This window comes from Symphalangus syndactylus, chromosome 18 (assembly GCF_028878055.3).
Source record: "Symphalangus syndactylus isolate Jambi chromosome 18, NHGRI_mSymSyn1-v2.1_pri, whole genome shotgun sequence".
NCBI lineage: Eukaryota > Metazoa > Chordata > Mammalia > Primates > Hylobatidae > Symphalangus > Symphalangus syndactylus.
In genome coordinates, this window is record NC_072440.2 from 13,388,089 (window position 1) to 13,414,594 (window position 26,506).

General features: G+C 52.2%; 1 protein-coding gene across 11 annotated transcripts; it reads right to left on the minus strand.

Annotated features, from left to right (window-relative positions):
- Positions 1–461: 461 nt before the first annotated feature.
- On the minus strand, positions 462–22,021 carry TRMU (tRNA mitochondrial 2-thiouridylase). 11 transcript variants are annotated; one of them, XM_055253970.2, is made up of 11 exons: positions 21,857–22,021; positions 19,771–19,936; positions 13,993–14,099; positions 10,884–11,006; positions 7,062–7,234; positions 5,504–5,557; positions 5,348–5,414; positions 3,824–3,924; positions 2,189–2,333; positions 1,708–1,790; positions 462–976 (listed from the first exon to the last, which is right to left on the minus strand). In XM_055253970.2, exons 1-11 carry the CDS (start codon positions 21,936–21,938, stop codon positions 812–814), a joined length of 1,266 nt encoding a protein of 421 aa, XP_055109945.1. In that variant the 5' UTR covers positions 21,939–22,021; the 3' UTR covers positions 462–811. The 11 variants fall into 11 exon arrangements, with proteins under 11 accessions (XP_055109945.1, XP_055109947.1, XP_055109948.1 ...); XM_055253972.2 differs by lacking the exon at positions 21,857–22,021 and adding an exon at positions 21,601–21,769; XM_055253973.2 differs by lacking the exon at positions 21,857–22,021 and adding an exon at positions 21,042–21,547.
- Positions 22,022–26,506: the final 4,485 nt, after the last annotated feature.

The following is a 26,506-nucleotide window of genomic DNA, read 5'->3' on the forward strand; positions in this document are numbered from 1 at the left end:
CCCCAGGTCAGGGGACACCCACTGGGGAGATGGGAGGAGGGGTCAGGATGGACAGTGGGCCCCATGGCAGCCCCCACCCTGACGCACCAGCAAGAACTTGGGACATCTGGGCAAGGCCCTCCACGCCCCACCTGGCTGCCTCTGGAACCTTCTCACCCAGAGAAGGGGAATGCACCTCTGGTCCCCGCAGGAACCTGTCTCGAGGCACCAACAACACGCTAAGGCTCCAGCCCAGCAAGAGGAAGGGAGCCGAGGACACCAGTCAGCGTCCAGGACCAGGGACCCCAGCCCTCAGGGTGGAGCAGCAGGGATACGGGGGCCGAGGATGGAGCAGCTGGGACCTCAGGGAGAGGTACGCAAGTTGCTGTGGCTGCGTCTGCAGTCCACCTGCCCTTCCAAACCAGGGGGTCAGTGATGTGGAGGCCCCTCGCCGCCAGTGGAGGCAGCAATCAGACTCCATGTCCTTGAAATAATGTTTATTCCATGTTGTCCCTGCAGCCCCCTCTGTAGGTCCCCTCGGTGTGCTCTGAGGTGGGAAACCCTCCCTGGGGGCGGTGAAGGGGAACTCGGGCCACCCCACCAGCCAGCAGATGCTCCGGCAGCCAGAGCCCCAGCCTGGAGGTGAGGCCCAGCCTGGAGGTGAGGCTCTTCCTGGGGCTCGCCGGGCCCCTGTGGGCTTTTCGGACCCTCGGCCAGCCCGGCTTCCTCTGCTTTGGGCAGCAGCAAGCTGGCCCTTGGGGATCTGGACTGCTCACCAGCCACCCAGCCCTGGGTCCTGCTCTCCAGGTTCCTTCTAGCAGCTCCATCTCTGTCAGAGCAAGGGACTTAGGCCTGGGCCATCTTCTGGGCCGTCACTGGGGCTCTTGGTGGCCACCCCAGCTCTGCGCTGGCCCTTCTGGAGCATGTAGGCAGACGGTCCCAGCCGCAGGATCTTCCCGCTGCCCAGGCACTCGTCCCCCTTGTAGAACACAGCAAACTGTGGGGGAGAGAGACCCTGGCATCAGGGGTGCCACAGGGAGCCAGCCCAGGGCAGGCAGGGGCAGAGTGGTCCCCTATGGGGCTTGGCCTGTGCTCGGAGCGCCAGGCACTGAGCTCCCAGGGAAGCAGGATTTTGCTGCTGCTGAACAGGAGAGGACAGGCCTGGGGCACCCAGCGGCTTCACTAGGGAGGGTCTTCAGGCTACCCCCCCCTGAGTGGGACAGTCACAGGGGCCTCTCCTGGGACTCCAGGGACTGGCAGGTCTCTGCAGCCCTTGGGAATGTGGAGCTGTGACACGAGGCAGCATGGTGGCAGCCAGAGGATGCTTCCGCTCCCCTCACCCCAGGTACCCTCCCGCCACCTGCCCCTGGAGAGCCCTCAGGCCTGCACACGTCAGGCGCCCATCCTCGGAGCTCCTACACACTCAGCACACAGGGGCCCCGACCCTCTGCCTCTTTTGAGCACAGTCCTCACGTCCCTTCCATTTTCTGTCCTCGCTTCTAGGGCCCGGGCAGGAACTGGCTGGTTGGTGACATCAGAGTGGAAATCCTCTCACAGTTGTCACTGCGGGAGGAGCCCCTAGGGCAGGGCTGGTGGCACTGTCCTCACCAGCTGTGTGACCCGAGTACACCCTACTCCTGGGCCTCAGCCCCTTCCTCTGTAACCCGGGTGCCCTGGCAGGGTGCAGAGTGCAGTCCTCCCTGGGCTCACCCCCCACACCCCACGCACCTGTCCTGTGGCAAGGGCACGCACAGCCTGCGCAGCTGTCACCCACACGGTGCCATCTTGATTGAGGGTCAGCACACAGGGCACTGGGTAGAAGAGAGGGACCCTTGGAGGGGCACAGGCCTTGCCTGCTCGACCTCAGGCCTCGGGCCCCCAGGAAAAAAGGAGCACCAGCCCACGGGGTCAAGAACTCCTGCTAAGAGGGGAAGGGCAGGGCACTAGCCCGGGCCCTGGGCGCAGCAGGACACTGCGGGGCAGTGTACACACTTGCTTCAGCCCAACACACTGGGGCCTGCCTGTGTCTGCTCCCAGCACCTCCAGGCCTCACTCAGGGCAGGCACAGGACACCGGAGTTCCGAATAATCTCCAAATAATCTCCGCAACGGGACTTTCCTACCCCAGGGTCTCCCATCTCTGGCCCAAATCTGGCCTCAGGAAGCTCAGCTTCAAGGGACCCGTCCTCAGGAGCCCTCCCGTCAGTCACCTAGTGCCATCTGGTGGTAGAATCGGAAGTGGCACTCCATCATCTTGTCCCGGACCAGTGCTGCGGGAGGCTCCTCCGTGATCCAGTGCACGCGGCTGGTCCTCAGCAGGTCCCTGTACAGGGCCGGGTGGTCTGTCCGGGGGGCCTGCAGAGTGGAATGCGAAGGTGGGGACGCCGAGGGGCACCTCACCCAGTCCTACCAGCACACACACAGGTAATAGTGCCGGCACTGCTTGAAGTGTTCCACCCACAGAAATTCATCTCATCACCTGCCGGGCCTTTGAATCCCCATTTTACAGACGAGGAGACTAAGGCCCAGGAAGGAAGTACCACACCAGAGGCAGGGGTGAGATCTGAGCCCATGACACTGAATGCTGCAGGTTCAAGTCTGACTCAGGCCCTCCACCTGCACCAGCACAGCCACCCTCGAGGACTGGTTTTTCTATTCGCAGGGACACGGGCCAGCCACACCATGGGCTTTTCTCTCAAGGCCACCCCAGGAATTCCTCCACACACCAAACGGCTGAGGAGAAAGGCTTCTCGCAGGTGCCCTGGGACTGGCCCTGGTCTGGGGGACACCAGACACCCTAGGTTGGTTCTGAGGCCCCTGCTCCCTGTCACCCACCCATGGCCTCGGGCCAATGAGACCTGGCACCTCCTGGGATTGCACCAAGCCTCGCCCCTGAAGCAGGACGAGGAGCATGAAGTTAAGGGCTTTGGGTTCTAAGCAGGCATCGAGCCCCGTCTAGGGACAGGAGGCCATTGGTTAACCCTTCTGGTCTTCTCATAGCAAACTGAAATCTAGATTATTTAATTCATTCACAGCCAGGCTTTTCACCCCACAGGTCTTCCTAGTAAGGAGATGTCTTAGAATCGGTGGGTGGGGCCTGTGTCTAAGAGAAGGCACCCCAGCATTCATGCCAGACCAGGAGCCAGCAGCCAGGGCGCTGAGAGTGGGCCTTCTCCGCTCTGCGCGCCAAGGTGGAGGCTGGGTCATTCAGGGAAGAGGCTGTGCTGAACATGGCCGGCAGCGTCCCCGGCCTGACCCACAGATGCAGCAGCACCCGTGCCCTTGCCTTTCCACCCAAGCTGTGACAACCAAAAATGCCTCCAGACACTGGCAAGGTCCCCTGAAGGTGGAGTGAGCTTGCCGCCACTGAGCGGCCCCGCTTTGAGGCCAGGGTCACAGTGATAGGGGCCCCACTGTGGTGGAAGGCTTGGTTTGATCCTGGCTTGGCCATCTGCACCTGCCTGACAACAACTCACTGGATCCTACCACGGCGGGCACCGTCCTTGGCACTGAGGCCATGCCCTCTCCACCAGATAAGCCACAAGCTCTGGGTCTCCCTCTCCTCTTTCGCAAAATTGGAGAAACTGTATCTGTGTATCGGGGTTCAGTGATGATTAAGAGGCCAGTACACAACAGAGCCTAATGAATACCTTAAAACTCTCCTGCCACCATGGCCAGTCCCAGGAGGATGCAGTAGGAAGGCAGGGGACCAAGGACAGGAAGAGAGTTAGTCACAGCCTCCAGGAAGCCACGGCTGCTGGAGGCCTTCTCAAGCCCTGGTCCATAAGCACTGCTGGCCCTGCCAGAACCAGTTCCAGTGCTGTCTCAGAGGCCGGCCCACTCACCACAAACACGTCCCCCTTGACGCTGTCCTTCTCCACCACGTACCAGGGCTCTCTCAGGCCACCTATGTTTGCTCTCTGGCCCAAGGTATACAGGAACCAACCTACAGAAAGACAGTTTCTCCAAGAGGCTGGGCAGCAAGTTCCATCCCACATGTCACGCCTCTCATCATGAAGGCAGATGCTGGGAGGGCAGCCCAGAGCAGGCCCAGCAATGGTGTAGCTCACTAGGAAGATATGATTTTCCAACTCCCATAAGCCAGCCCTGACCAAGCACCTGGGCACATCTCATCACTGTCCAGGCCTGGGCTGGACTTGGGATGCAGTGGCCACTGAGAAGGTACCTTATACCCCAGAAGGTGCAGGTTCCAGCTGTAGGAACCCCTGACCCTAGGCCCAGGATGTGGCTGGGTGCCCTGTGTGACACCAGGGGCCCTTCTTGCTGAGCCCATGACATAGCTATGCGTCTAACAGTGTCCATCTAATGCAGTAACTGCATCAGGGCTACGCCCAGCCGCTCTGTGCACCCTCACAATGTCACAGAGCAGATGGCAAACTCACTGCCTCCCTCCCCTGCAGTGGTGCACACAGGCAGAGAGAACCTCATGAGTTTACCACGTGGCCTGGGCCTGCGGCCTTCTTCAGTGAACTGCAGGTGGAAACCATGAGTCATCCAACTGGTTCCCGCTGGGGCCAGGGCTGGCAGACACATGGGCAGTCCTGTCTGGCAGTTCTGTCCCAAGCAAGGCTGTCACCTCGGCCTGTCTCAGGAATGCCTAGCCCCGGCTCCGCTTGCCCTCTCCCCTCCACAAGAGGTGGAAGATCTCCAAGTGCAATTCACTGCGAGACGCCCGACACCCGCGCTGCAGCCTGGCTCTCCTGACCAGTCCCACAGCTCAGGCCTGCGCTGCGTCAAGACCTGCCTGATGGCATCATGCCGGCAGGCACATCCCCGCCACTGTACTAACCCAACAATGGCCACACTCTGTCCCCACAGCAGGACTGCACACTGGTGACTAACTCGGACCGTGTCCCCTGACACCAGGCACAGCATAGGCTCACGCAGGCCTCACCGCAGTAAGGGTCTGCACATGAGTGAGCAGCACTCCGGCCAGCGCGGGACACCTGATCCCATCGCTGCATGTGGTCCTTAATCATTCAAACCATGCCGTGACGTCCACCTTACTCCCGGAATCAGAGTGGAGTTTTGTGTAGTTTAACATTTTCCTTACACAGGAAGGAAATCATTCTTTTTACAGGGACTTGATACATAACTCACAGAGTATAGTCCTCCAAGTCAGAGGTGCGCTTTTCACGAACTCCAGCATTTCAGCTGAGGCCACATCTTGAAATGCACACAGCCATCATCAAGGCAACTGTTCCACCCTAGGCCATGCCTGCCTACCCCCGGCCACCCCACAGAGCCTTCTACGGAAGGGATGACGGGAACCCTGGTCTAGTCTCCCAGAGCTGAAACTCCACAGCTTGAGGCATTTCAGATGACAAGTGGCAGAGTCTGCACCTCACCTTTATGTGTTCCCAGAACCTTATTGTCTTCTATGGAAATAAAGTGACCAGGTCGAGGCTGCAAATACTGGAAAACAAACATTTCATCACTGACGGAGATCTGGGCCCAGGGCAGACACGGAGCCCCATCTCTTTGTGTCAAAGACGAGCACTCACCTGAAGAAGGAAATGTTCAAAATTCCTCTTCCCGATGAAACACATGCCCATGCTCTGAAATGAGAAGACGGCAGCTGTGAGAGGACCAGAAGTGGGGGTGGCCCAGTACCCAGTCTGGCCCACTGTACCCAGACATCCTGAGCAGGCCCCGGGGCCTCCTGGCCTCACCCCACACTTTGCTCCCAGGGTAGGGGCCCGGCTGCCCACCGGCACCCTCAGCTGCCAGTCACAGCCAGCGCACATGACGCCAGAACCTTAGGGAACGCCTCATTGTCTCGGCCCGCAGGGTCTGACCCTGCGCGGCAGAACCTCACACCAGCTGCCCCGGGGAAGAAAGCAGAACCCGATCAGGTCCTTCAGGCCACTGTCCTGTGAGAAGTGGGGGAGAGACAGGGACCAGAGAAGGGGCAGGTAGCAGGAAAGCCAGGCCTGAAGCTAAGGCCTTAGGGCAGGGCTCCAGGGGAGTCAGAGGAGAGAGGCCCCTCCCTCAAGCACATCTACCGTGGCCCCATGAGGGGCTGCATCAGGGAAGATGGCTCTGATGAAAGGTGTGGCCGTTTCCATTACCAGGAAGAGACACGAAGGAGCGACAGCTCCCACCGCACTGGCCCCTGAAGAGGCGAGGCTCATCCCGCAGCGCCCTCGCCCTCCATCCCCAAGGCCCTCCCATGGGCTTCATCCTAGTTCCGCCAACACTCCGGGGTCTCTCTTTTTGAGACGAGTTTCGCTGTGCTGCCCAGGCTGTCCTCAAACTCCTGGGCGCACTCGATCCTCCCGAGGAGCTGGGGCTACAGGCAGGCACCCCCACAGCGGCTCCCTGGCTTCTCCTCGCCTCAAGGCCTTTGCACTGCCATTCCCTCATCTGGACTTTCCCAGCCCTCTCTGGGACACTGGATCCTCTCATCCTTCAGGTCTCAGGTTCCATGTGACTTCTTTTGAGGCCATTTTTGGCATCTCCATTCCCTACTCTCAGACCCCACTGGTGCTTCCCACCCAGGGTCCTACACCTCCCTCCGTAGACATTTTCTAGGTTTATACTGATTGGCATCCTGTCTGTGTCCCTCACTCGTGGGTGGGCTCCATGGAGGCAAAGATGGAACTGTGTGTGCATCACCACTTCCTCACAGCCCAGCAGCACAGCGCCTGGAATAGATGGCACCGAACGAGTGGGTGATAGGACACATCAGTGCACAGACGGCGGCACAGCACCTGCCCCTCCAGGGGTCTCGGGGCTGCATCACACTGCCTGGCACTCACCTGGCAGGCAGGCCATCCCAAGAGCACCCCACCAGCTGCTAAGGCTGTGGGGAAAGCTGCCTACCACACAGGGGCAGAGGAGAGGAAAAAAGCAAGGAGTCTCGTATAGATTGCTCCCGGATGTCAGCAGAGCCCTGTACGGTGCGCCTGAGCAAACTCCTCCATCTACTGCTCCGAGGTCCGCCTTTGATGTTCCCCCGGAGAAGGGGAAGTGGTGCCGGACCCACAGGCCCAGCTGCTCCGTGCCGTGCAGTCGGGAAAGGGAAACAGGCACTAATCAAAGGAAACTGCTCACTCGTACCTCTTTCTTCTGAAGCACATGATGAAGTCTATTCTCAGCAGCGATTTTCTTTACGAACGCTTTCGTTAATCCCCCCAGAGGGAAGATGGTTCTCCTCAGGGCATCCTGGGAAACCTGGCTGAGAAAGAAGGTCTGGTCTTTAAAGCTGTCAGCTGCCTGGAGGAGTTTTACCGCTGCCAAGAATAAAGAACAAAAGACGTTGCAGGAATAAAAATAGTGATACTTCACTTTCAACAATGTCCTTCTGTTCACTTAGACTACCCCTAGTCTGTCTGAAGCAGACATCAACACTCAATAGCAACTACTAGGGGAAAGACCGCCACTGGGGTTAATGTGAGAAAAATGCGCACCTCCAAAAAAAAACAAGGACTTTATATGACAAAGAAATTATTCCAGCTTATACTTCAGATTATAATATTTTCAAAGATGAAACATCACATGAAAAAATGTTCTCAAGTGATAAGAAAAAAAAAACAAAACACCTAAAATAAATTCAGCCAAATCTTGGAAAATGGAGTAAGCTAGCTGCTGGCAGAAAATTCCACTGATACAGTGTCAGCTGTGCCTTCTTCCAACAACCACAGGATGTGTTTGTGCCACAGTGGTTTCAAGGACTCAACACTTTCCAGGTTCACTGCCCGGCGGCCAGCACATGCCTCCAGCAGCGCCCTGTGAACGCATTAGCTTTCTTGGTAAAAACGTCTTTTGTTTAGAGTCTTGGCTGACATCTGTTAGGTGCCCCTGCAGTTCCTCTGACATTCCCTACGTGATTGTAAAGAACTATTTCTGGCTTTAAGGCAACGGAGCAGAAGTGTGAGTAAACCTGGCTTACAACTGTCCAGCTCTCCACTTTCAAGTTCAATGATCAATGGCAAAAAACTAAGACGAACGTCAGTTTTCTGGCTTCTTTCAATCTTTCTCATAAACTTCTCCTTTCGAGTTACACTCAGAGCACGCCACGTGCCGTTAACGGTCAGGCAGCACACGTACCCTTCCTGGCTTGGCAGAGCCACGTGTACAGCACACACTCTGTGTAGCTAGTGTTTTCCACCTGCTGATTCCCATGTTAGCCATGAGAGGGAGAATTCTCCCCACATTACAGAGGGGAAACTGGAACAGGCCCAGTTCATTACATATGACTCGCCCAAAGTGATGCAGGTGGAGGCGGCGGGGCTAGAGGCTGCCCAGCCTCCCGAGTCCCACTCCCTTACTTGGCAGGTACAAACAGCAGAACTGAGTGACAAGTGAGACCAAGTTCAGCCGACCAGTCGCCACGGAAGCAGAGCACTTTCCAGAGTCCACTTTTTTTTTTTTTTTTCTCTTGAGATGGAGTCTCACTCTGTCGCCCAGGCTGGAGTGCAGTGGCGGATCTTGGCTCATAGCCATCTCTGCCTCCTGGGTTCAAGTGATTCTCCTGTCTCAGCCTCCAGAGTAGCTGGGACTACAGGCCCGTGAGACCATGCTCGGCTAATTTTTTTTTGTATTTGTAGTAGAGACGGGGTTTCACCATGTTGGCCAGGCTGGTCTGGAACTCCTGACCTCATGATCCACCTGCCTTGGCTTCCCAAAGTGCTGGGATTACAGGCATGAGCCACCGCACCTGGCCTCAGAGTCCGCTTGCAATCCCAAACTAACTGCAGTCAAACACTGCATGTGTGTAAAAGCCTCAGAAAACTAGGAGCCATTTGCATTTTCTGCTAGTTCTGAGTCATTTTAAAACAAACTAAAAATCCATGATTTTCAAAAAAGCAAGCAGGCAACCCTAACTGAACTGCTGTAGAGGAAAAGCACAGAAAGGAATGAACAACATTGGGAGGAGGCTGCCTGTGCTGGAGCCTCACTGACACACCGGCTCCCGTGCTGGCTCTGCCAGGCCAGTGGTAGCACGCTGTGTGGGGGAAAATCGGCCCAGTCACAGGCCAGGCCTAGGAGTGCCGGTCTCAGGTGCTGACCGACCCTGAGCCCAGGCCGTCCACTGCCCCTGCAGGTGCTCTCCCCAGAGACCCAGGCTGGGCCAGGACAACTGAAGAATGAAATAGAAACCTTGAGTGTGCCTACAAAACACAGTGAAGGCCAAGACACTGTGGCACCATCAGAACTCCCTCATGCCAAATGCACTCAACAGAACGCATCCATCAGTACTATCACAAGTTTCCGAGGGCACGTGGCCTATAATAAAGGTCGATGGCTCTGCAGGGCACACAGTGTTCTAGGAGGTAAGCAGGCGCATCTATTCAACATGGAAATTAACCCTCCATCTCCTCAGGCCCCGTAAATGCACAATTACTTGGTGAATTCCACCCTGGAGTTCCCAAGTGGCAGGACTCTGCATTCAAACCCATGTCTTCCTGAAATGGGGGGCTGTCTTATCTGCATTCAAACCCATGTCTTCCTGAAATGGGGGGCTGTCTTACGGGAGAGGGCTGCTCTTCTCTGGGCTCAAGTCAGTACAGTTACCTGATCACCTTCTGGCATAAGGAAGGAAGGAGAGGAGGGAACAGAGGGCGGCAGACGACTGTTGGCACACTCAGGGCTCCCTTGACCAAGCACAGCCCCGCCCCATCACTGCAGCTTTCAGGATGGGCTCAGCAAGACTGAAGAAAGTCAACTCAGCTGGGGTCTGACCCAGCAGAAGCAGCAGGGGCTGGGGAGTGAGCGGAAGTGCACTAAAATCCAGCTCTGCCACCCGAGGGACCCAGGTCAGATGGCTTCATCTGGGCCTTGGTTTCCTCATCTGTGAAACGGGATGAGAGCACACACCTCATGGACTGCTAAGAGGAGCGATGTGAAACGTGTGAGGCCGGGCTTGGTGGGCTCACACCTGTAATCCCAACACTTTGAGAGGCCGAGGTGGGAGGATCACTTGAGCCCAGGAGGTGGAGGCTGCAGTGAGCCAAGATCGGGCCACTGTACTCCAGCCTGGTTGACAGAGATCCTCTCTCAAAAAAATAAAAAATAATAATAATTTAAAAAGAAATGTGTGTATGTGAAGCCCTGCCCCAGCCCCAGAGACCCCTATTCCCCAGATGGCGGGACAAAGCTCCCTCCAACTTCTGGACAGAGGAGCAATGCTGCCCTTCAGGGGTCCCCCACTGATGGACGCTCCCTGCAGAAACACGGCTCTGAGCTCCACTTGGTTTTTCACTCAATAGAGGGAATTCCTTTTTTCTACACACAGATGTACACCAGGACAAGCCAGCAGCTTCCCAGCTCACTGTCTGCTGTTGACTTTTTTCTAGAAAGGTGAAACTTGGCTCCCTAACACGCATGAACTATTGTGTAAATAAGGCTACAAAGCCTGACTGCTGAGCCAATGAGATCCACAGCAGATCCCATGCTCACAGCACATTAAAAGTCTGCCTGAACCGCACGCCTGAGCCTATGCGATCCACAGCAGATCCTGTGCTCACAGCACATTAAAAGTCTGCCTGAAGCGCACGCCCTTGAGAATGTGTTGCTAAGTACAGGGCCTTGGCTAGACTGACAGCACCCCAATTATCACTATCAAGTATTTACCCAGATATTTTTGGAACATTCAAATCACCAACACACAGTGTCAAGAGCTGGATTATCAGTATCTGATGTCATTTCCCACCAGCCCTCACCATGGCCGGCAGGGACACTGTTTACTACCCAATCACAGGCCCTCTGGGAAAATGTCCTCCTGGTAACTGCACCTTTTCAAATATGAATCCCATACAAGCTACTCTGGAGCACAGAGGGAGGGGTGGCAGTGATCCTCAGGCACAACCCACTGTCATTCCTCAAAAGATTCCACTCTGTTCACAAGAATTCAGCTCTGACCTGGGCACGTTCACTTACCATTTCTAACTTCAAATCGATTTCTGAAAAGCCCTTCTGGCTTCTTAATGTGCTTCTGCTGAAAGACTTCTTCATCTTCCAGTGAAGTTCTCGCGTAGTGACCTGTGGCAATGGCATCTGCCCCTGTGAGGTTTTTAGAACACAAGGATTGGGTTTTAGACTCATACTTGCAGGCCTTGATCAGCATAAACCAAGGCACAAAAGAAGAGTATAGACCCTAAATCTTAGGCTGAGGGGCTGCACAATCCACCCTGCACCCAAACACAGAGATCCTAGAGAACAGAGGCACACATCCAATTCCATCAAACAAGCAGCCTTGAACTCTTAAGCTGATACAACCTTGCTACTTAAAGTGTTATTGCACCTTTAAGAGCCTTTCCAAAGTTAATTTCTGGCTTAAGGAAACAGTCTGAAATGCACAGAAAGATTTAAACACAAAATATTCATTTCAGGGTTTGTGATAATACTAAGGGAGGCCAGGTGTGGTGGCTCATGCCTGTAATCCTAGCACTCTGGAAGGCCGAGGCGGGCAGATGAGTGCTTGTGCTCAGGAGTTCAAGACCAGCCTGGGCAACGTGGTGAAATCCCACCTCTACAAAAAATACAAAAATTAGCCAGGTGTGGTGGGGCACACCTGTTGTCCCAGCCACTTGGGAGGCTGAGGTGGGAGGATTGCTTCAACCCGGGAGGTCGAGACTGCAGGAAGCCGAGATTGCACCACAGCACTCTAGTCTGGGCAACAGAGCAAGATGCTGTCTCAGAAGAAAAAAAAAAATGAACCAAAATGTTCAACACTGGGAGAATGTGAAGTGAATGACAATGCACTGCCATAACAACGGGGGGTCCTTACAGAGAATGTTTACTAACACAGGAAAATGCCTGGCAGTGTTCAGCAGGGCGAGGATGTAACACCATGATTCCACGGGTTTTACTGTACAGAAACAGTTGAAGAAAAATCTCAGGTCTATTCCTTTGATTCTGAGAGGGAAATTATAGGTGTCGTTTCTCCTCTTTTAAATTTTCTGTAATAAATATGTATTATTTTCATCAGAGTGAAGACTCATCCAGCAAACTGTTTCTTCTTTTCATATTACACAAAGCCAAAGAGCCTAACAAGGTGCATACGAGTCCAGAACCGTTTGTGTAAAAATTCCAGATATTTGGGCCGGGCGCGGCGGCTCACGCCTGTCATCCCAGCACTTTTAGGCCAATATGGGTGGATCACTTGAGGTCAGGAGTTTGAGACCAGCCTGGCCAACATGATGAAACCCCGTCTCTACAAAAAAAGTACAAAAATTAGCTAGACACGTTGGTGGGCACCTGTAATCCCAGCTACTTGGGAGGCTGAGGCAGGAGAATTGCTTGAACTCAGGAGGTGGAGGTTGCAGTAAGCCGAGATCGCACCACTGCACTCCAGCCTGGGAGACAGTGTGAGACTCCATCTCAAAAAAACAAGAAATTACAGATATTTGGTATTGCAAGAGAGTTTTATGAAAGGTGCAGCAAAATGGATTCCATCCTGGACCAACCACACTAGCTCAATGTAAACAAGACACAGCAAGAATTAGCTGCTGCATATTAACGACCTGAAAAAGGCACTTTAGAAACACATGATCTCATCTTGACTGAGTTTCTCATAGAGAAAACAATCCACTTTACATCTATGTCCTTAAAGAACAGCACTTATACTAGAAAAAGCGCAGGATGCCTCTGAGAAGCGCGGTGAGTTCAGAAGTCTGGGCGTCATGTCCTCTCATCCTGTGTTGCACGGTTCATGCCTTTCTTCCAGGTGTAGAAACATTCACTGCAGAAGTTCCTTCCACAGCGTGCCTGGCAGCCGGCCACCTAGGGGCTCCCTAAAAAGCTTTCGTGACAGAGAGCTTAGTGCTCTCCAAAGGCAAGCCTTCCCTTCCTGAACAGCTGCCTGCGCCTCCACCCCAGGAAACTCTTTCTCCTGCCAGTCCTAACTCTGTCCGCTGGTGTCACACAAAGAATGTCATCCTAACTCACACACTTGACCACTGCCACTATGACCCAAAGTAATTTCAACAGTTCAGGGAGGACATATTTCCGGATACCCTGAAAATAAAAATCAATTCACATTCTATCAGTCTATCACTGTTTTCCTGAATAACTAATATGGTCTAACCAGGACGGACCACAGGGTACGCATCACCCCTTCCTAGACACTCTATGATCATCAAGGTGAGCTCCATCTGTGCTGGCTTTGACAAAAGACATCACGCTACTGGCTCAGTCAGCTTGGCGGGGGCACCTAAATCCCCCAGATTTTCTGCACATTCAATGGCAACCAAGCTAGGTCTTTCCAATCTTGTCCTAGGAGAATTACTGAACCTAGTTAGCAAACTTTGCATTTATCTCTATTAAGTTTCATGTTTTTGGTGTGAGCCCAGTGTTGAAATTTAAGATTTTTCTTTTTTTGTTGTTTTTGTAGGCATTTGTTTATTCCTAACTCCACAAACTAACTTTCATCATCATCATCAACTCAGCTTTAGGTTGCTCATATATTGAATCTGCAAGCCTAATCTACATCATTGCTGAAAGTGCCGACACTACTGGGCCCCTGGCTTACAATGGTATCTCGTAGCCACACACAACAGGGTGAGCTGCAGTGGGACAGAGCAAACCAAGAAGCCCGAGCCAGAACTTCAGAAACTCGTTATGGTGACCCCAATGGCAGGGGACAGGAAGAAGAACCTAAAATTCATAAAGCATAGCCACAGACATCAAGAGGTGGTCTAAGCAAGCAATTCAGTATCAGGAGGTTCCACAAGAAGAAACAGGCTAGGCACAGGGGCTCACGCTTGTAATCTCAGCACTTTGGAAGGCCGAGGCAGGAGGACTGCTTAAGGCCAGGAGTCTGAGACCAGCCTGGGCAATACAGTTGTGACACCATCTCCACAAAAAATTAGCCACCATGGTGACACGCCTGTGGTCCAAGCTACTCAGGAGCCTGGGGTGGGAGAATCTCTTGAGCCCAGGAGGTCGAGGCTGCAGTGAGTCATGATCGCAGCACTGTAATCCAGCCTGGGTGACAGAGCGAGACCCTGTCTTTGAAAAAAAAATCTTTTAAACCCAAATTACTTACCAAGATTATCCACAGCATAATGAAAAAAGCAACTGAATTTGATGTGCTTGTTGCAAACTATGTCAGGATTGGGAGTCCTTCCTTTTTCATACTCATTCAAAAAATCACTAGAATAAAAGAAAATGACTTCAGTTCCAAGTGTGAAACATTCCTCAAAAAAAAAAAACAAAAAAAGCTCACTAAATTGCTTGTTTAATGTAGAATTTCTCCTTGTCATACCAAAACTAATTTTCTGCAAAACAGGAGAGCTTCAGTCATCGAACATCTGTTTATAACCTGCTGCATGGGCCACGTGACAAGGTGTTATTCTCTGCCACTACAGTTCAGGAGCCACCGTCTCTGTGTAGGCTCACAGGGCTTATGGGGTCAGGAGTGGGGAGTGGCCGTGAGGGTCTCACTAAACCCCCACCTCTGGGACTCCTCCAACACAGCAGGGCTTAGGTGAGGAAGAGAAGATGCCTGAGTGACAGTGGAAATGAAATCCTCTAGACTTCCACTGCAGAGCTGTGGTGCTATGCTGTGTGTTGGCTTTCATCCACAGTTTCTGGCTTGTAACTCCCATAGTCCCTGTTATTTTTTTGTTGTCATGCTGGGTGCGGTGGGCCTCAGGGATGGGCCTCTGACCTCGCCCGTTAGTCCTTTGCTGTCATGCTGGGTGCGGTAGCCCTCAGGGTCGGGCCTGTGACCTCCTGCCCTCCTTTCATTGCAGCTTTCCTTTTTTTCTTTTGAGACGGAGTCTTGCTGTGTCATCCAGCCTAGAGTGCAGTGGTGTGATCTCGGCTCACTGCAACCTTTGCCTCCCTGGTTCAAGCGATTCTCCCACCTCAGTCTTCCGAGTAGCTGTGATTACAGGCGCATAGCACCATGCCCGGCTAATTTTTATATTTTTAGTAGAGACGGGGTTTCACCATGTTGGCCAGGCTGGTCTCCAACTCCTGGCCTCAAGTGATCTGCCCGCCTCGGCCTCCCAAAATGCTGGGATTAGAGGTGTGAGCCACCGCACCTGGCCCACTGCATCGTTTCCTTTTTTTGTAGAGATGAGGTCTTGCCATGTTGCCCAGGCTGATACTGAACTCCAGGCCTCAAGCAGTTCTCCTGCCTCAGCCTCCTAAAGTGCTAGGATTACAAGCGTCTACCTTTCTGACTGTGGGTCTTTTAAGACCCTCCCCCAGAGACAGTCCCACTCTATATCCTGGGGGAAGGAATGGCGATGTCATGAAGCCTCCATAAAAACCCAGGAGTACTGGGTTCAGAGAGCTTCTGCACAGCTACACTTGTGGAGGCTCCTGGAGGGTGGTCCCCAGGGAGGGTGTGGACACTCCATGACCCTTTCCCCACACCTCACCCCACCCGTCTCTTCATCTGTATCCTTTGCAACAACCTTTATAATAAACCGGTAAATGTAAATGATTTTCTGAGTTCTGTGAACCACTCCAGCAAATTATTAATAATTGAACCCAAAGAGGAAGTTATGGGAATCCCAACTGGAAGCCAGTTGGTCGTAAGTTCTAGAGGCCCATACTTTTCAACTGCTGTTGTGGGGGGAGTCTGTCTTGGAGACTGAACCCCCAACCTTTGGGATCCAGCACTATCTCCAGGTAGATGATACCGGAACTGAATCAGAGGACACCCAGTTGGTGTCCACTGCCTGGTGTATGGAGAAGACCCCCCACACCTTTGTCACAGAAGCCTTCTTCTGTGAGGATGACTGCCGTGATGAGAACAGAGGAGAACCACAGTCAGAGGCTTCCCTACACAAGGGCTCCATGAGCCATTCTGCAATCTCAGCCTGGGATGCTGGGTCACTGGGCAAATATACCAAAAATACTATCCTCACGTGACAAACACACACTTCTGAGAACTAGCAAACTCTTGGGTGCTTAAAGTGGATCAGGCTATCCTAACTCAGTGAACTTCTGCTCTAACAGACTGACTGAACGTGGGAAAAAAATACCATGATACCAGCAAAACTTAGCAAGAATTTCATAGTCTTCGAGGATTCACTTCAAGAGCGTTATGATGCCTATTTTGGGAGTTTAAAAATGGGTGTATTTTTGGTATAAGTGATTTTTTTCATTTAACCTAAAACTCTCTATTAATCAACAAGTGTTAAAAAAAACCAATGCTGATCAAGAGGGTTGTGTTATGCAGACAGATCACGGATCTGCACAGGGTCAGAGGTTCCTTGGATATCTTCCACTTTAGCAGGCACTAAACTGTTTTCCTACTTCTCGCTCCCCCTAGAAGTTCATAAAAACTCATGTTTTTCCACATTTGCAACAACACTTGATATTATTACACTCTTTCCATTTTCTTTAATTATTAGAAAGTTATCAGGAAGCTCATTAAACTATAAACTACTTAAGGTGCAATCTGTGTCTATGTCCTAGACCCAACAAACTTTCTATATCACACTCATCAATAAATGTTGAAGAGGCTGAACATTTAAATCAGTTTCTGAAAAGACATACTATTAGCCCTTTCCTAAACAGCAGACAGGAAGGCGTGTGTTTTGGCATTAGCAAAAACAATGGAGTAGCCCAGCCTCTTCTCTCACTGGAAAGAAGAGAAGCCTTTCATGTGCTTTGGGAGACAGAGATTTAAAAGACTCAGCAGCTAAAACATATCTGGACTCTGATCCATGAAGCCCAGTGGGTCTTGAATGAAAGAATGCAAAGGAAATTTCGGAGCTAGAGAGCCCTACTCGAGAAGTAAGTGTTCGGCGGAAAGACCAATGCCTCCACGGGCAGCTGTACTGGGAGAGGACAGAGGGCAGGCTGGCTGGAGCCTGGGGCGAGCTCGGGGGCAGCCCCAGAGATGGGAAAAGACTCTACCCGGCCGCCTCCTTCTCTCAGTCCCTATCAAGCAGCGCCAGAAGGTGGCAGCAAGCACTGGCCTGAAAAGCTAGGTTTTAATCCCAGCTCCACTCCTAATTCTGGGTTTTAATCCCAGCTCCGCTCCTAACTCTGGGTTTTAATCCCAGCTCCGCTCCTAATTCTGGGTTTTAATCCCAGCTCCACTCCTAATTTGCCACAGTATTCAAGTCACTCTTCCTATCTGGCCTCAGCTGAGCTAAACTTCAAAAATCACATCCACTCATACATTCTGCAAAAGCTGTGCTAGCAGGTGAAGTGTAAGCTCACTTGGATTCCCTGTTGTCACCTCAAACTCTACAGTACTCATGAGGAATCCCCTAAACCGGCTTTCCCCAGCCACCCAGCCTTGATCTTGAAACTACTGCTGACTCCTCTCCTCTCTGGTCTCCCACATACATCAGTCCCTAAGCCTCATCACACCTTTTCTCAAAGAAAGACCCTGACAACCCCCCACCACCAGCACAGCTGAAGTGCTTATTAAAGCAGATTCCAGAGCTGCCCCCAGACCTCGGTCCAGGTCTGTTGAACAAGCACCTCAGATCTACTGCCCGGTGGACTTGTCCTCTGGGTCCAACAAGCCAGCCCTCACCTTCCACTCCCACACTCCCTCCCCATGAAGTCCAAATCTCCAGCAACAGCACTCCCTGAGACTCTCTGGCTTTGGTCTTCTCCCAGATTTATCCTAGATTTGGCTTTTTTTTTCTTATGTCCCCGAGAAAACTGCAGAAGTTTTTAATGCATTTATCATGCGTTCTACAGGTAAGTTTTTAATGCATTTATCATGCATTCTACAGATAAGTTTTTAATGCATTTATCATGCGTTCTACAGGTAAGTTTTTAATGCATTTATCATGCGTTCTACAGGTAAGTTTTTAATGCATTTATCATGCATTCTACAGGTAAGTTTTTAATGCATTTATCATGCGTTCTACAGGTAAGTTTTTAATGCATTTATCATGCGTTCTACAGGTAAGTTTTTAATGCATTTATCATGCGTTCTACAGATAACTTTCCCCAGGAAAATTCAGCCCCAGTTTTGTCCATGTTGTTAATATATACGACACCCATATGTTATAGCATAGAGTCACAGAGGGTTCATATTCAAGCTCTTCGGCTGATTATCTAGGTGACCACAGTCAATTTACTTAATCTCTCTAAATTTCGTTTTATTGTTATTTCAATGGTTTTTGGGGAACAGGTGGTGTTTGGTCACATGGATAAGTTCTTCAGTGGTGACTTCTGAGATTTTGGTGTACCCATCACCCAAGCAGTGGACATTGTACCCGATGTGTAGTCTTTTATCCCTCACCCCAGAGTCCATTATATCATTTTTATGCCTTTGCGTCCTCATAGCTTAGCTCCCCGACTCATCTTTTTAATAATGAAAATAAAAATAGCGGGCTGGCGTGGTGGCTCACGCCTGTAATCCTAGCACTTTGCGAGGCTGAGACGAGTGGATCTTCTGAGGTCAGGAGTTTGAGACTAGCCTGGCCAACATGGCGAAACCCTGTCTCTACTAAAAATACAAAAATTATCCGGGCATGGTGGTGCATGCCTATAATCCCAGCTACTTGGGAGGCTGAGGCATGAGAATTGCTTGAACCTGGGAGGCAGAGGTTGCAGTGAGCCGAGATCACGCCACTGCACTCCAGCCTGGGCAACAGAGCGAGGCTCTGTCTCAAAAAAAATAGAAAAGAAAAACAGCTATGTTTATTGACTGCTTACTAATATACCAGGCATACATACTAGAACCTAATCTCACTTAATTCTTACATAATCCTGTGAGGCATCAGTGTTATCCTCATTTTAAAGATGAGAAAATTGAGGCTTAGAAAAGTCAAGTATCTCTTCTGGGTCTTTTTTGGCAGGAAAAAAAAAGAATTTTTTTCAATTAAAAAAACAAAGTCAAGTAAATTGCCCAAGGTCATATAATAAGCTACAGTCAGGACTCAACCCAAGGCTTTTCTGCCCCTAAAGCCCACTCAGGCAGGGGCAGCCTGTCCCGTGCACGTGGCCTGCTGTGTCAGACGCCTTCGACAACTGCCCGACATTCATCACAGCCAGGGCTCACCAGAGGACGAGCCCTACACTCCTTCCACTGCAGGAACAAAAGTCCAGCCACACTTTACAACGGTCCTGAAATACACAATCAGCGTTTCTTCTCCTCTTCACGCTGCTCTCATTACCCCATTTGGAGTGCCTTCTCTACTCCTTTGTTTGCAACCCCTCCTCTCCCACGAAGCCTTCTCGATTACTCCACACTGCAAATTTCTCCCTCCTCTGGGTTCAGTGATTGATAGCATCACTGGTACTTCCTGCGTGCCACGCATCACTACCACCTCTTGTGATGATAATGTCCTCCCAACTAGACCGCAAACTCCTACAGAACCAGGTCACAGTGCAGACATCTTAATGTTCCTAGATGTGGCACACGCCTAGCACACAGCACTTAATTATTGGGATTATACTGGATTTTAGAAAAGTTTTTGTTTGTTTCTTGTTTTCAGAGGCACAGGCCACGTATCACCTCTTTCTCAGAAATCCCCTAATTGCCGACCCATATAGCACACAGGCATTGGTGCTCACCTTCCAGGGGAGCCCTGAGCCTTAGCTCCCCTATCCTAACTGGGCAACAGAAACAGCTCAAGGTCCAAGAAAGCATTAAAGAGACTTCAGGCAAGTGACAAAATGACAGGAGTGAGAGAGCTGGGTGTGCTGTGGGGTCCAGGCCTCGCCTCTAACACAGCCCCGAGGGTGGCTGAGGCCTCCTGCAGTCTTCAGCACCACCGTGGAGGGAGAGTGCTGGCCTGCACAGGCGTCTGTCTGGCTGACTACCGCGATCCTTCCACTGCCAGGATCCACAGTGTGAGGAAGCCTCCTTTGTGCTGTGACCTGCACTCACCTGAACACATCGTTCCAATACTCCTTTACGTAGGACACTTGATGGAAAGGGATGTCTAAGATCTGGCAAACTCTGTAAGCATCTTCACAGTCTTTGTCAGCAGTACAGACCCCATGTTCATCCAGTGAGTCCCAGTTCTTCATAAACACCCCTGTCACCTGGTAACCTGGGGGCGGGAAGAAGGTCAATTAAAGAGAATACATAAATCAACCTTCAGTAAAACGGCAGTGATTTCTGAGCTCCGAGAAGTTCCCCACACGCTGTGCTCCTGTGCCTCTGTGCCTGGCCTGCCTGGCAGTCCCTGCTTTGCCATGTGGCTTCAGGGATCCGGTTTCCATCTTGGTGCCTGAGTCCCCAAGATGAATGAGGTGGTATTTTCTCATTTTTGTGTCCCCATCTATGTATCAGCACAATACCTCGCAGGAGGCGCTTAGCCCATGTGTGTGGAATACACGAAGGAATAGTCGAAACTCAACAGAATTTTTCAAAGCACCATTCGGTGATCAAACAAGAACTTTTCAAAAGTTATTTCTAGTTACCATTTAAGACTTAGATTCTAAGTCATCAGATATAATTAAAATTTTCGATATTTTGTAAGAGCTGTACCACCTAGTTTACGACCTATTTTCTGCCTTTTTGATTGTAACAAAATATTCACCCAAATATTGGAAAGGCCAACTTTAGCCCTACACCACCTTAGCAAACTACACAGGTGCCGACCCTGTATGAGAAAGCTGGTTCTTTTAGGTAGGATGAATGTAATGAAAGACAGGGCAAATGACTGCTGAGGAAGGCTTCATATAGTACCCAAAACAACAGAAATTTGATGACAAAGCTTGGCCAAAACTACACCACCACAAGCGAAAGACCACCCCCATCCCAGATCAACCAGACTAATGTCTACCTAACAGTCTGAAGCCTCTGCTATAGCATCTTCCATAATCAGGGCTAAACGTGCTCCAGGCTCCTCTCCTTCCATCTCCATCTGACCAGAACCAGCCAACACTTGCAGGCCTCTGTGATTCTGCTTGCACTGCTGACTCTGCCGGGAGGGCCGCCTCCACCTCCAAGTCTCTGCTTAGTGACATCCTACTCTTCTTTCGACTCAGCTGAACACCTCCATCTCTAGGATGCTTTCCTCCACTCTCCTTCCTCACAACTATTTCTGCTTATGGTCCGCCTACCCTTCTCTTTGGCACTTAACTCCACCTACCATAATAGCTATGGTTACTAACAATATAAACTAATAGCCACTACTGTTTTCTGCGTACCTCGTATATGCTGGGCACGTACTCATCAATATGTATTATGTCATCTAATCCCTCCAGTCACCCCGTGAGGCAGGTGTTAGCCGAATTTTACAGGGGACGGCTTAATTCACTTGCCCAAGGTCAGGAACCAAAGATGGCGCAAAGCAGAGCTCCACAAACGTGACTGCGTGAATGAGGCCTCCCGCGGGGAGCCACACAGGTGAAGTTAAACAAGTGCTCGTTTCAGCGCTGGGCCCGAGGAATCCTAAGCACCCGTGGGGCTCCGTTTAGATGCCGGAAGAAATGCAAATGCTTCTGGAGAAAACTTTGTCCTCCAGCGAGCGGAGAACACAGGAGACACTGAACAAACAGACCCGCCGCACGGCAGCTGTCGGTCTGCTGAGTGGGGAGGACAAGGACCTCCCACCCGGCGGCCACAGCGTGTGCAGAGGTCAGGCCTCCGGCCCGGCGATCCCAGCTCCCCTCACCAGTGTCCGCGTCCTCACAGGCGAATGTGGACGCCGCAGACCCGTGAGAAACCCTCCCCTCCCCACCCCACCCCGGCCCGCCGGCTTCTCACTGTGGGTGGGCGCGGGTGGAGAGGGGCGCGGAACTGCTCCCAGGTAGTCGGAGCTGCAGTCGCGCACACCTCCGACTACACAGGTGGAGGGCGACGAGCCTCCAAACCAAAGTCAGAGGACGGGGTGTCCTCCAGCCGACCCGCGCGCAACCAGCGGCCCAGGGAGGGAGGAGACCTGCCCAACGCCACGAGGGACGGGGACAGGTTTTCGGGGACACATTCGCTCGGGGGCGGGCGGGAGCCTCTGCCGCCTCACCTCTCCGCCTCAGCAGCAGCGCGGCCACAGCGCTGTCCACGCCGCCGGACACGGCGCACACGACGTGCCGCACCGCTTGCATCCGCCAGCCGCTCAACTTCTCCACCTGCCGCTGCCGCCGCTTCCGCGCCTTGCCGGAAGCCCCGCCCCGGCCGTAGGGTCCGCGCTAGTGGCCCGGACGGAAGCTGCGGCCGCTCACCCGCGTTCCGTCCGGCCCTCCTCTGTCCTGTCCGGCGGCGGTGTTCCCGGAGCTCCGGGCTGTGCTCGCCACTGAGGCTCCACCGACTCGCGGGGCGCCGAGACTGTCGGGCCGCGAGGGGCTGGCTTTTCTTGGAGCCGCCGCCTTGCCCTCCCCACCCGCGCCCCGGCCTCTCTGCTGTTCTTCTCCGCTGTAAACCAAAAATAAAATTCTAAGCCCCCCAGCCAGCCATTGGAGGCCTCCTCTCGGCCGAGGGCGTCCTGGAGGGAAGCTGAACCGCGAGTTCGGGCTCTGATGGGAAAGGCCGGGTGGGACCCGCCTCACTAGACCCTCCTCCCTTTGGAATTCGGACGAGCATTAACGTCAAAACAGACTTAAGACTGTCTAGGCGGACTCTCCGTAGCAATAGGATACCGACATGACAGATGGCAGGCCCTGAAAGATATCGAAGTATTTTACCTCCAAAATGTATTAATTTTAATTTTAATTTTTTTGAGATGGAGTTTTGCTCTGTCGCAGGCTGGAGTGTAGTGGGCGCTATCTCACTGCAACCTTCACCTCCAAGATTCAAGTGATTCTCCCGCCTCAGCCTCCCTAGTAGCTGGGATTACAGGCGCCCGCCACCAAGCCCAGCTGATTTTTGTATTTTTAGTAGAAACAGGGTTTCACCATATTTGCCAGGCTGGTCTCTCACTCCTGACCTCAAGGGATCCGCCCACCTCGGCCTCCCAAAGTGGTGGGATTACAGGTGTGAGTCACTGCCCCCGGCCCAGAAAATCTTTGAATTCACCTATGACCTGGAAGCCCCACCCCACCTTCGAGTTGTCCCACCTTTCTGGAACCAATGTTACATCTTACATGTATCGATTTATGGCTTATGTCTCCCTAAAATGTACGAAACCAAAAGCTGTAGCAGGACCATTTTGAGCACGTGTTCTCAGGATCTCCTGGGGCTATGACATGAGTAAATATCTTAACATCTTTTACAGTTTGACTCCAAGCATACTCAGCCCTCAATCCTTTAATGTCTGTGAGCTGTGTGGGACGGGGGTTTTGTGTTCTGTCCACTCCTACTCCATGCTCAGAAAAGCCCCTGGCCCAGGGCAGGTGCTTCATAAACTCGCTGAATAAAGGAAGGAGGAGAGAACAGAGGTCATCCCCCAGGGGTGATATTCAAGTGAGTTCTTCTCTAAGAGTAAGCATCTAGACACGCTCTACCTTAAGCACAGGGAGACCCTCTGAACGAAAAAGATGTTCATTTGTGAATAGGGCATTGCAGTGGGAATATGCATGCCACAATAAGCTATGTGTGTATTCAGGGAAGTCAAGGAAGACAAAAGTTTGTATTTTATTTATTTTTTTGAGACAGAGTCTCACTCAGTCACTAGGCTGGAATGCAGTGGCGTGATCTCGGCTCGCTGCAACCTCCACCTCCCGGGTTTAAGCGATTCTCCTGCCTCAGCCTCCGGAGTAGCTGGGATTACAGGCACACGCCACCACACCCAGCTAATTTTTGTATTTTTAGTAGAGACAGCATTTCACCATGTTGGACAGGATGGTCTCGATCTCTTGACCTTGTGATCCGCCCGCCTTGGCCTCCCAAAGTGCTGGGATTACAGGCGTGAGCCACAGCGCCTGGCCTAGGAAGACAAAGGTTTTTAAAGAGAAAATGAGGATCACATCATTGTTTTGAGATAATTCTTTGGCTACAAGGATCAATAACAAGGGTGACAGCAGTCCAGGGTTGGACAAGCAGTTGCTGGGCAGATGCCCTTGACACAGAAGTTTTTTGTTGTTGTTGTTTTGTTTTTTTGAGTAAGGTTACGATAGCCTTTGTGTAAGGTTGTGGTTTTTGCAGTCTTTTGTGATAGTTGTTATTATTAGTCACATATGCATGAGAACTCTCCCTTGTGGTATGAACCCAGAGCACCTGAGACAGGTCTCAATTTAGAAAGTTTATTTTGCCAAGGTTAAGGACGTGCCCGTGACACAGCCTCAGGATGATGTCCTCAGGATATGTGCCCAAGGTGATCGAGGCACCGCTTGCTTTGATATATATTAGGGAGACACAGGACATCGATTAATACATGTAAGATGTATACTGGTTCTGTCTGGAAAGGTGGAACAACTGGGGGCGGTGGGCAGATAAACTGTTGCATTCTTTTGGGTCTTTGATGAGCCTTTCACTGAATACACAATTTCCATGTGAGAGGTAGGTAGAGGAACAGTCACTTATGCCTTAGTCTGGCTCAGTGAATCTGCATTTTTACCTAAATAGGGCAGAGGAAGCAATCAGACATGCATTTGTCTCAGCTGAGCAGAGGGCTGATAGTGAGTTCTGTCCTTTGTCTGGCATCTGTGAAGATAAGCTATCAATTTACATTGCCAGGGTGAAATCCAATAGAACTGTTTTAGGGTAAAGATCTCAAGGCCCATGAGGAATTTCCAAGAAGAAAAGCAGGAACTACCAACGGGAGAGCCCTGGGCACTGGTGCCAGGAGGAGCTGCAAGACAGGAGGAAGAGGTCACAGGGCCTGTGGGGAAAAGGATGACCACTTTTTCAGAATAAAGGATCAGGAAAATATCCAACAGGAGGGCAATTTCATCTTGCATTTCCCAGAAGAGATAAGGAAATCCAGTATCTGGGCACCTGAGCTTGTGCAGATTTAGAGGTACACGTTTCGGCTGTGTCTAAACTTCAGTCTGGGTCTGGGGGCAGGCCCTCCTTGGGTGTGGCAGGCTGATCTAAGGTTATGGCAGGTTAAGTCCCCATTGCAACCAACCCACAAAATGGCTGAGATCCATGCTCACATATTTTCTGCTACTTTTTGGTTAACTATATGGTACTTTAGTTACTCTGTAGCTCCAAGAGGCCCCTGTATATCACCCAGGTCCACTACAGGCTAGCTATGGCCAGGATGACGACATCCCAGGTGCTGCCTGCCAACAGCAATGTCAGAGACGTGGATTTCAGAGATGTAAAATGGGAAGACATTTGCTCCACAAAATTAATGAAATGTGGTAAAAATCTCATGAAGTTGGACCTCTTGGACCTGGGAGGGTGGCTCTCCAGCAGCAGCTGAGGTGTTCGGTGCCATCCTATGGAGAAAGGGGCTGGCCCTCCTGGGGCCACGGAGCCTTTCAGTCTCCGACTAACTGTGCATCTTCCCACCTGGAGCCCTTTGAGGGGTGAACCAAAGGCCTGTGCACCAGGAGAGGGAGTGGGGGAGCTCAGACTGGGCGGCTTCTGCAGGAAGAGCCCAGTGGAGAGACCCAGACAGAAAGGAATGGGCCTGGAGCCTCAGGACAGGAGCAGCTCTGCTCTGTCTAGCTCCTGCTCCTAGGGCGCTCTTCCCGCCTGTCTGTAGAGTTAAAGTCAGATCACTCTGTCCGGCCTGGGTACCAAGGATAGCCTGGCTGCACCGAGGCTGCAGTGGGGAGGGGAAGGGCACAGTGGGGAGGAGCCCCAGCCGCAGGATTAGGGCCACAGGCCAAAGGCTGGGCTCACCCCCAGGGCCTGAATGGAGACAACCGAGGCACAGCTTGGTTACCGATGAGCTGGGGGCCGAACATCTCCCTCCTCTACCCGGTGGGAAGCCCTAAGAGGGAAGGGGCACCTGAGCGCTGCACCCCACTGTACCCCAGCAGAAAACAGCCTGACCCATAGCAGAGCCTCAATAAATATTTGCTGCATGGTTTAATCCAATTTCAGATTTCCTTTTCTACCCCTGGGAAATGAGGGCCAGACCAGAGATTCCCTGAGGACCCTCCGGTGTCATTACCGGGCCCCTGGGAGTCCCTGCTGTCCCGGAGACGTGGAGCCGCCGTGATTCCCATGGGCCCGCCGGCGACTCTGGCCAGCGCAGGACTGGCTGAAAGTCTTGCCTGGGGAGTCACTGCTCGTGGAGCGGGGCTTCTCTGGCTTCATGACTCACGCGTCCAAGCAGCCCTGCCTGTGGGGAGCTTCTGTCTGCAGGCACAGCAACTCAGCCGTGAGAAGCGCACCACCTTTCCACCACGGCAGTTTCCACCAAGACGTCTTTCCACAGGCATCGCCTGTCCACCCTACCCCTGCCTGCTCTCGACGCCAGAGGACTCGCTGTTCCGAGTGGCAGCTTTAGAATCACGTAGCAACCGCAGGAAGTACAGAGCACAGCCCAGTCATTATTTTCCCTCATCTTTGTGGACAGAGGCAGATCCTGGTATGATCCAGGGAGCACTGGAGTGGGGTCCGAAATACAGAGTCCGGCCGCTGGCTCGCTGCTGTCTTCCGTGAAGCAGCTCAACCAAGGTGGTGAGAAGTTTCCTTGGAAGGAGAAATGGACGCAAAGTAGTGGCTTCCTGGCCAGTTCGTTTTTTAAATAAAGGGAATGGGCTTTCCAGGGACACTCAGTTCCTGCCAATGCCCACTGAGCTTGTTGGGCCCCTGCTGAGAGCAAAGCTGAGGGGTC